Below are 11,377 nucleotides of genomic sequence, written 5' to 3' on the forward strand. Positions count from 1 at the left end.
GAAAAAGCTCAGAGGAGCTTTCAAAAGACAACAGTCGAGCATTACCTTCACTGTCCAATCCGGTGGTGACAACACACACTGAGTGTCAAAGATAAAACTTCAAACAATGTGGACTCTGAGCAGTTCCAGATGTGCAAGACATACATTAGATGCACCATCATTCCCTCCATAAAAGATGAATGGTTGTACACAAAAAAAGCAAAAAAAAAAGCATTTTGGTGCTAAGTACTTTGTCCAGTGAGTCAGTTGAAATCAATTTGAGCTTCACAGGCAGCACAGGGAGTACATAAAGACGGCTTTTACAACACATATAAATAGCAGATATAAAGACCTTGTAAGTCTTTATTAATGTATGTGTCAACAAATATAACTCATTGTGTGTATTATATTTCATTCTATGTGATTACAACTGTGTTATACTCTCATGTGAAATACTAGAGAATATAGTGTGAACTGTAAACCACATGGCTGTACTTTAATGACATATGATATGATTTGTATATGTACTCTGATCAGCGGAGGAGTGACATAGATGAGGAAAAAGATGAAAAAAAACTCAATAAGTGTGGTATTTTCATTTAAAGTTCAAGTTTGACTGGATTCTCAATCAAGTGAAGCTGAGAGATTAAAGGAGATTCACAAAATGCCGAGTGCATGATCAGTGACCTGTCTACACAAAAGCTCACTGCTTTGATTAGTCTGGCTTTGTGAGATGACTTTCTCTTTTCTTTTCGTGTTTCCCTTGTCATCCTCTTACATGTCTCTTTGTTTTATTTCTTCTATCCTCTGCTGTCCTTTGAATTTTAATGATTAGTAAACCTTAATTTCTTTTTTTCATTTTGTTTCTTTTTTTTTTTTTTACCTCTGGCAGACAGGTCCTATTTGCTTAAAAAGCCATTAAAATAATTGGAATGTATTTCAAATGAAAAGCATTGCCCATTTCCAATTGGTTTTCCTTTTCCTTTATGCATCTTTCTTAAGAAAATGTCTTAGCTTTTCTATTGTAATATCACCAGAAAGTTTAGCCTGTACAAGCACTTACTTACAGTATATGTCTGATTACAAACTGGGAATATTATGGTGCCATCAAGTGCTAAAAAAAAGACTACAGAGAGGCTGATGGAGCCTATGCCTATGAGGCATCAACTAACCCTAACCCTAACCCTGACCGTAACTCAAAGTATCCACTTTTCCTTCTATACCACAGGCTGGACTACTTATTCTCCTATCTAAATTTGCTGGTAACTCACTGGCTGTTTACTGGCATACCTTTGCTGATACCTGAGTTTTTGGTGACCCACAATTTCAACAATGCTGAAGTCAATTTTGAGTTAGATTTTCAGCAAACATTCAAGCACTGAGCAAAATGTTGCATACAAATCCTTCTAGCTACTGCCCTTAATGGGTGCAGAAGATGGAAACATGAACAACCCATTTATCCCTAAAATTAAGTGTGCAGTCTGTTCAACAGAATATCTAATCGGAAATGAAGAAAAACAAGACACGGACACGGAAAACAAGACAGCCAGAAGCAGGAATATGGCCAGATACTTAATGTCAAAACAACACAGAGACAGATAGAAGTGCTAATGAAAGCTGAACACATCTGTGGTCTGAGGACGTGTAGAAACGTCCCCTTCTGTTCTCTGTGGTGTATCTACAGAAACAGGCCTTCTCTCTGGCAGGGAGATGACAGTTTGTCAATTGTAATACGATTAAGGAAGCTGTCGTCAGACTCTTGGAGTCCTGTGATTATCTATAAATTTGACTGTTTTTAGGCATGAAATATACAAATATAAAAAATGATCTCCCCACCAGAATTACATTCCGACACTATGGAGAAGGCTCTGAGGTGATAATAATATGAAACTTTCACAGGAGTTTTTTCATTTTGAAAATGTTCTTGGGCAGGCGGGGTCGCATTTGGGAAATTTGGACTCATGACTCCAGGGTTTGGAGGCACTATGCAGTCATGGCCAGTATACACAATATCTGGCCAGGTGTTTGGAGGTGTGAAAGTTGGCAGGGTTTTTTCATTTAACATTCTTCACACAGCTAATTCTGACTTTTTGTGTTTAAAACTGGGTTTAATACGATGAATACCTTTGAGAAAAAAGACTTGTCTCTTCAAAGTGTGTGCCCATATCCCGATTTATACGATTCATTACGTCAAGACTTCAGAGAAACGCAAGAGACAGAATTCTTGGAGAAAGATTAGGGAGGAGGTGGGATGCAGCCAGCAGAAGGCTGTGACAGTAGGATTTCTGCACAGCCCATTCAGATCTGATATAAACACTTTTGCCTTTAGATGTACAAAACATCATACAACACATCAAACGACCTGGTTTGTTTCAAACATCCTAAATCCTTTACTCTCACTCATTGGCCTAGCAGCAGTATGTTCACACCTTGCACATACAGTTCATGGAAAGATACACAATATATAATAAGAATATCCATATAAGCACAAACACACATATTATATAGAAGAATATGCCGTCTAAATTATGTATTGCACTGTCAAACGGTGTCACCATTACTGCAGTGGCAGTGAACACATTTACACTGACAGTGAAGGCAGAAGTATTTGGATTAATCACAGTCACCAGATGGAGGTAGTCTGTATGAATGTGGAAGTTACTGAGTCTCAGAACACTAGTCTGAAATTGGTTATGAAATGGGTTTTGTGAAAAATCACATTAACCATGTGTAAGTGTTGTGTGGAGTAGCTAATCAAAGCCAGCAGGAAATACTTGTTAGCTTATGATTTAGTTATAATCTTGAAGATTTTCATTTAAATAAATGTCTGTTAAATCACTATCTATTGCTGAATGAGGTAACACAATGGTGATTGAGCCTATGGCCTGCTGATGAAATCTCTTGAATTTGCAGTATTATGATTACGAACCAGGTGTCGGTGGCGACTCTCCCACCACGCATTCAAATCACAAGCAGCGCGGTTAGTGATGTGTTTTTCATCACCCAGTGGTTGATCTGCCAGAAAGGGTAGGTGGACCTAACGTAGTAGATTCACTTTTAAATTTGTTTATGCTAGCATGACATCACACAGTGACACTGTTTGGATCTCTGGGAGTGAGGTTGAGTGAGTTCCAAAAAACACAGCTGCAATTACTGCTTAACACCATACGGTGCCGCCAAAGAGAACAAAACAGAAATCTTTGAGATTGCCACTTTAACTTAAACTTCATGATATCTTGCATTGTAATCAGAGGAAATGCGTCATTTAATAAAAATCTGAAATACGTGACACTATAAAAGTGCAGGAAACATAGAACCAAGCTAGCAAAAGATGTGATGTGTGAAGGTGTGATATATGTGGGTTTGCAAGTGAGGTGCCATTGCATCACAACCCAGATCTGTCTATAGACACACACGCACACACAAACCTGTAGGGCCTCCAGGAAGCGGAACGATCCAAGACGTCGGCCCCGGGGCACCAGGCAGAAACTGGAATTATGGAGCAGCTCCTGGTAGTCGTACCTACACCAACACACACAAAAAAATCTGATTAGAAAATAAGAGAAGTGTGTATCACCAGGTAAAAAAGAAGCAAAAACCAAAAACTGGAGAAATAGGGGGGTTGTTGCATGGAGCAACTTTTTTCATTGTACAACATAATCTAATGGATTACCAGAGAACATTAGTACATTATGTATTCTCAATTAAAAAAAAACCCAAAAATTATAGCCGCAAGTGGCAATGAACAGGGTCCAAGCACAGAGGGCAGTCTTCAACTTAATATGACCTTCAGAAGAATTTGCCACATGCATAAATTGCTACATGGCTGGCAAGTTTGTCTGTTAAAACTTAAAACACTTACAACAGTCAAAATGTTGGTGAGAAAATAATGAAAAAATCATGCACCGTTCTGCTGCTTTCAGGTGTATTGTCAAATATTTTGCTGGAATTTGTTTAAAAATTAGATGAAACAGAAAATGTTGTACATACAGTGCAAATTACAGCAAGATATTGAATATTACTGCAGCCTCACTGTTTGACCGATCTGAATAGTATTTAAAACACTTGATATCTAGTATCCAAAAAAGTCAGTGTCAATTTTGGTAGCATATGAATGAAGACTTATGGAGATATAGATGTTAATTGATTTTGCATATTTTGAAAAATATAGAGTGACAGACTTCTGAATTGGCCATGAGTCTCAGTGAGGCAAACTTGACAACACAATTCAGTGGATGTACTGAAAAAATTTCAGCTCTGTAGGATGTACGAGTGATTTATTTTGATTTTTTGAAGTTTGGAATGTGAAATGTCTAGAAATTTAGATAAGTTGCAATAAGTCACGTCCACTTTAATCAGTCATTATGAAATTTTACACATCGACTGAGTCATCACTGTAGATCGTGCAAATTGAATTTCATACGAATCCATGTACCGATTATGAGATATAAACTTTTTGCATTTTGGCACCCCCTACAGGCAGAATATCCCAAGACTGCTTAGCAAAGCTTGGACCTAGCATCTAAACACATGTACCAAGTTTGGTTACAATCACTTCAGCCAATTTTGATTTATGAGTGTTTATGTAAAATTGAAGTTAAAGACACAGGTCTAAAATGTATAATTTCAAAATAGAATGGAATATCAAACATCTACTTTTTTTCTTGCTTGGTCCAGATATGTTATGTGCCAAATTTTATGCAGATTGCTCAAACTTTGTAGGAGAAATAGCGAAAAAAACACATTTTGACAAAATTCAAAATCATGGAAAATCTATCTAGAAAAATATGGGCATGACTTATATGAATAGATTTGTCTGGACCCACAGAATTCAGGAAAAAAAAAAAGAATTTTGTCTGTAAGACTTACGGCTCAAAAGTTATAGGCCAAAACATAAAGTTTGTTGTTATAGCACCACCATCTGACTGATCGGTATAATTTTTTTTGTCTGAGTAGTGGGTGAGATTTCAAACCTAACTGCCAAGTTTGAGAACTGTAGCTGTTACACTTTCTGAGGCCCAGATACTTTTAGGGTGGAAGAGTGAGAAGAAAAATAATCCTAACAGATACAATCGGGTTTCAGCAGCTTCGTGGCTTGGACCCCTAAAGAAGTCTCTTATTCTGAAAAAGAAAAGAAGAAGACAGAAACAGAAAGAGAGAGGAGAGGATAATCCAACTTCCCAGATAGCACTTGTCAGCTTTTATCCCTTTTTGTAATTTCTTAGAATCCAAAGGTGAAGCCTTTTTCAGGACATTTTCCTGGGGACAATAAGGTCTACAGAGCTGAAAGTTACAAAGGGCAATGTGACAAATGATTGTCAAAACCTGAATCTATGTCACCACTTTGCCATTTCCTCAGTATCCACACACATTAATTTCAGAGAACAATCAAAAACAGCTTCTAAATGGCCAGCAAAGACTTTTTCCAAGGACTCGATCTCTTTCATAAAATATGTTTTTGTAGAAGGCAGAGTAGTAGCTTCTGCACATCAAAAGATACACGGTGGATAAATAATGGAATGTGCTGGAACAAGAGCAGTCCACAGCTCTTATATAATCAAACACCAGTGGCCCTTAACACAGTTCATCTGATCAAGATATGTGAAGAAGAGAACTGTAACTGTTTTAAGCCAAGCTAACAGGCTTCCTCAGCATAAAAGAAAGCTACAGTTTTCAAATTCTAGTTCAAGTTTATTTATCACCCAACCACATATGTATTCACACATACAGTCGGAGCCTCCCTTTGTGTTTCATTCTCAAGATATAGATTTTCATTAGATTATTCGTGTAAATGACCCCAATATACAGTGTGGTTTATGGTTCATATCTGTAAAGTTTGCGTTGATAAGTCTATCTTGCTTTATGACTTTTATTTTGTTATTTCTCGTATACACAGATGCACCTTATTTGAAAAGACATTACCTTATGTGACGGAAATTGGCAGTCAAAAAGTAATATAAAGGTAAACAGTACTGTAACACACAGAGCTCACAGAGATAAACAATTAATTGTTCTGATGAACAGAGAGAGTTTATTTGAGTTTAGCTCCAGTTGATAGTGGCAACAAGGTATGCTTAATATATTTATTTAATTGTAAGGATTTTGAGTTGATTTTATGTGTTAATTTAGCTTACTTTATGGTGCTATTTGCTAATTACTGTGATGGAATTATGGTCCGACTGAGTTTTAATTTATTGTGTTACCTTCTGTTTGTTCAATTCAACAGCTTTAAACCATCAGTCAAGGTTTTCCTTTATTCAACAAGGACACTATAATCCCCTTAGAGGAAAGCAGTGTACCATGTGTTGGCCGGTCAGTCGCACAGTAGCACAGGTGTTCAGATCAAAACACTTTGACCACAAAGGCTATAAACAACAGCACATCTTCCAGGGGATATAAGCACAACTTTTAGACTTATCGCCTTGTTTTTAAAGCAATATTGGCAGCATGTGCTGGAAAGCCAACACTGAGTACCATGTACGATATATTTCCTCAAAGTTGAAATAGAAATGTCTGTACACATGGCTGGACTACTCCAGACTCCCCTAAAATTGGTGAATTTTTCAAGTAGCAAGTCACTTTCTGTCTTACCAGTCTGTGACTTTAAACTTCAAGTGATGCTGTGTGTTTGTGTGTGTGTGTGTGTGTGTGTGTGTGTGTGTGTGTGTGTGTGTGTGTGTGTGACCCCAGGGCTGGCCTGAGGTGATTTCAGATTGCAACCTAATCTGTCTGGGGATCAACTGTCCCCACAACCTCACCACCAGACACCTGTGTGTGTGTATATATACACACACACACAGACATATATATATATATATATATATATATATGTCTGTGTGTGTGTGTATATATATATATATGTCTGTGTGTGTGTGTGTGTCAACGTGCTTGGAAAGTCTGCCTAATGTGTATATGTGTAAGATATGTCTTTGTGATGAGATCATCTGGCATATCACTTACTGTCACTGCACCTGTGTGTGTGTGTGTGTGTGTGTGGGTGAGTTTATGTGTGTGTGTCTGTATGTGTGTGAAAGAAGAAGAGAGCAAAATAAGATGTCAGGTGTCCAGTTTGTCAGCCAAAGACAAGGTCATTCTAACCACCGCTGAGAGAGACACAGACAGAAAGAGACAGCTTGTCACATTTAAAGATGGTTATTTGGGAAAACAAGTCAAACAGTTTGACTACAATTAAATCTCACAGCACCTCTGTTGTTTGGTTTAATGACAAAATCCTATTTGTGTGACCTTAGTTCAATTCTCACATGATTTGTAATGTCATCTTTATTTGTGCAGTCAGTAATGATGCAAAATTTTCCTGCTACCCATCCGTCCAGCAGCTTTCTCTTCCTTTCCCACAGGCATTACCTCTGTTAAAATTCTTGTTTTTAGCAAGGTTTGCACAATACCATGGAAGCAGAGCTGCTTTGTCTTGAGCTGTAGCATGTACCCTGACTCTGGAATACTGAGCACCCAGGGGCCCTAGGTGCATAAGGACTAGCGATAGTGATGCCAAGCTGGAAGCTGACACTGCAGCTATGGGATTGCTACCAGGCATGGGAGGACTGGATCCTCTAAGTAAACCAACAACAAGGCACAACAAGGCTACTAAACAACACAGAGACATGACCACACACATAAACTCCTGAGGTTCAAGACCAACACCAGTGCCACAGTTAGCTATAAATGGTCAGACATGTTCATTTATAGCTAACTGTCTGCTCAACTCCACCAATTCTTCTTCCTCGTGTGAGATAAAGGGTTTTGGGTTTTTTCTATATGCTCTCTGTAAATGCAAAAAAAACTAAAGTAACCTTAATGCAGACCAATATACACGGCTGTGGCTATTCATAACACCTATGGGGCTCTATTTTTCCGCAGGCACAAGGCCGACGCTGGTCCATATGCAGTATTTATGCAGTTTTCCTGGGGCGCAAGTCTTCTTTGTATGCGTCTGTTCCTGTTTGGTAATTTCCGGGCACTGAAGGAGCGCATTTGCGCTGACGTGGGAGGAGAGGCGCAGCTGAAGCTGTGTTCATGCAGATTAGGCAGCACAGTGCAATTTTGATGCTCACTTTGGTATGAAATTCCATTTGCAATAAAACCTGCTCAGACCACCACTTATCGCAGATGCAGGGCAATTTTCATGGCTTCAGTTGGCAGAGGCGCACGCACACAGATGTCTTCAAAATCATAAAATACTTCTCATATATGTTAAGTTTGGCCCCTCTAAGATTGTTCTTTTCATTTACTGCAGATTCACCTGGGAATCAAAACACAATTTTATTTTTAAGGAAGATTCTTACCAATAATATCATCCACATAAGTGTAAATTGGTGACCTGGAATTCAGAAATATGTTCTGTCTGATTCCATTTCCCACAACAACTTGTAGAATGTCAGATCTTTTTCATGTTTATTAACGAGCTGTAGTCATCACACAGCAGCAGGAATGATATGTGTGTTTCATCTAGAGATTTTCTATTGCAAATAGCACAGCAGAGGAAACGTCATTAATTATTTAAATCTTCCGACGTGGTGACAGGATCGGTCAGGATCTAAGGTAATGTTCAGCATTTTTATACATCAGGCTGTTACTCACAGATTCCAAGTTGAACAAGAAAATAATTTGTCCTCAGGATGCATCCCAAGCTCCATCAAATCTGCTCAAACTCAGTTAAGAGAATCAAAATATTGTTATGTCACAAGGATCATTACAATGAGTTTTCAGTTTTGCCACTTACAGTCAAGTCTCAGAATATTTGTTGTAGTCAGTTCTGTGCATGGACGTGTATCCATATAATCAGCCTCTGACAACCGGAGGTGTCTTATTAGCATTTTATAGATGGGTAGACTCAAAACACAATCATATAGATTTGTTTTGTTTGTCTAACAATCCCCATGGACACACAAGGAATTTCCTCAACTCGACTCAACTCAACTGCTGACTGTCAACACCAGATGACCCAGACTGGAACAGGCCCACTCCAACTCAGTCCAATCAGTCACCATGCCCAAAACATATTCATAATCAGGTCAGCAGTCATCACTTTGTCCCCGAGAGTAGCAGGAAGAACTTACTGAACAAACAAGACATGCAGTTTGGGCTACTCTGCAAGCTGTGTTGCCATGACCCCTAATTGGCACTTTTATAGCACCATAACACTCCTAACTTATTGAGACTAGTGCAACAACAAACCTTTGTAAAGAGATTCCTTTTGCATGATCCAAGTCAAGGATTTTTTCCTGGTAAATACATAAAGGCCATTTAAACAGATTGAATAGACAAAACAAACAGAAAATGATAAACCCAAAGACAGGAGAGATAACAGTGACAGGAATAGTAAACAATGTAGTTTGAATCTTATTCAGATACTGGACCCTCACACTCAAGATTGGCTGGCTGATCCTCTCAGAGCACATTTTCTCAACTCATTAATCTGTCATGCTTCCTCAGCCACCTGCTTCAGTGTTTGCAGTGAAGGAAATTCAGCGTGTTTCACATCTCTGCTCTAAAAGCTCAGTATGCTCTTAAAAACAGTATGTCTGTGCATTCATTGTATGTTTGCTTGTGCATGTACATGTGCATGTGAGTGCTGTATGTGTGTATGAATGTTGTGTTTCTACATCCATTTGTGTGCATTATCTGTGTGTTTAGGTATGTACTATGTTTATGTGTGTGTGCAAGAGTGAATGTGCACTTTACAAGTGTGCAATCCCTAAATTGGTCAAAACGAATGTGTACACATAGACAAAGAGCTGTTGCATTTTCCTAGACTGTGATTACATGCATGTGATTGTGTTGGATGTATGTGAGAGCAAACTTTATATGATTTAATGTGTTTTTGGCTTTTATTTGTCCAAAAGTATATTTTGTTCATTTACAAAGATCTGCTAAAATCACACTCTGTAAGCACTTTGAAGTTTAACTACTTCTCTGTAGTTTGCTTGTTTTTTACTTAAGTAGATGGATTCTGGTGCACAATCAGCAGGCTGTGTTCTCTTCATTTTCCTCTTCACTTTCAATTAACAATGTTTTCCTTGAGCTGTGCTTGTCGCAACAGGACCGTGATTATCTTAAACTATTATAATCAGCCTCTTCTTGTAGCAGGAGTAACGTTTATGACCATGCGGACAAAATATCTGTGAAAATCAGCAACAACTGGTAAAAAAATAGCTGTTTTTGGTAAAAATGCATACAAAAATATAAAACTATGAGCTTTATATTAAAGTAGTGTGTTGATACTATATAGAGCAATATGTGCATTTGGGTGTTTTTCACTGTGTGTGCATGAGAGAGACAGATAGACAAGGGAAAGGCAGAGCTGCATGATTTCCAGCGAGAGAGAATTAAAAATCAATACGTGCCACAGAGAATCACTCAGAACATTTTAGCTGAAAAACAAAAGAACGAGTGTTGTTCACTGTAACGTAGAGAGGTTCTCACAGTAGAAGACACTAAATAGTTTCAGGAGTGACGGATCAATACGAGGGCTCACAGAACAGACCCTGAGGTCTGGTTTACACTAGTGAAAAATGTGTGTCTCTATATCTGAAGAAAAGTCAAAATCCACTAAACAAAACACTAGACACATACAAAACAAACAGGAGAGACAAAAATTGTTTTTGATGAGTGAAAGCTGGGGTGGTGGGTGGTGCATTTTCAGCTTGAAATGCATGAAAGTTTATACATGAATGATGCTAGTTCTCACTTGATCACATCACCTGAATCAGTGACTTTCAGGTTCATTTTTGAACATATGCTACAACACATTTTTAAAGGGGTACTCCAGTGTTGCACTTCCATGAAGTTGGGGGTCGTATATTTTAGTATATCATATCTCAATTATATAAAAGTCGTGTATCCATGCAGCCGAGACCAATCCTGACTTGGTAAGATCCAAAACACTGCATCCTACAATTCCTGCAATGTAACTCGATTGCCATCCCTGCCCTATAAATGTCAACAAATGTTATTCAAACTCCACATGCTTAGTTTGTATCACATTTTCTGTGAAGACCTTGTTGTCTCCAAGCCCAAAAGACATCAGCAGGGTTATCTGGAAAGCTCCCACCAGAGGCACAGAAGCACTGATTTTGATGTGTAAAATCCTCAGAGTGCCTCTTTAAGTTCTATGAGTTATGGTTTTTAAAAGTACGTTTGAACTGGGCTGTGTTCGGGTGTCAATTCTGAATCCTTTCAGAGTAACAGCCAAAATGTGTCCTTATTAAACACATTGGCATCAAATGCTTGGTCAGATCTGTATGTTTACTTATTCTTTGATCAACTCTTCTCTAAATTATTATGGATTGAAAAGTTCAGCATATTTTGTTAACTCAATAAAGGGTTTTAATAAAGTGTTGGAAAAATTGTTCTGGGTATCAGTACTCAAACAATACCT

The 11,377-nt window shown here is 38.2% G+C and overlaps 1 protein-coding gene across 1 annotated transcript in view; it reads right to left on the reverse strand.

The window, feature by feature from the left end:
- The window catches only part of LOC122965618 (exostosin-1a), a 56,479-nt gene extending 52,069 nt beyond the window's left edge, over positions 1-4,410 (reverse strand). Inside the window, exons 1-2 of the mRNA XM_044329776.1 lie at positions 4,403-4,410; positions 3,408-3,501 (exon numbers count right to left, since the gene is read on the reverse strand). Of these exons, the coding sequence (XP_044185711.1) occupies positions 3,408-3,501; positions 4,403-4,410 (102 nt within the window). The remainder of the gene's footprint in view (positions 1-3,407; positions 3,502-4,402) is intronic.
- Between the last annotated feature and the right edge of the window lie 6,967 nt (positions 4,411-11,377).

This window comes from Thunnus albacares, chromosome 16 (genome assembly GCF_914725855.1).
Source record: "Thunnus albacares chromosome 16, fThuAlb1.1, whole genome shotgun sequence".
In the NCBI taxonomy this organism is placed as follows: Eukaryota; Metazoa; Chordata; class Actinopteri; order Scombriformes; family Scombridae; genus Thunnus; species Thunnus albacares.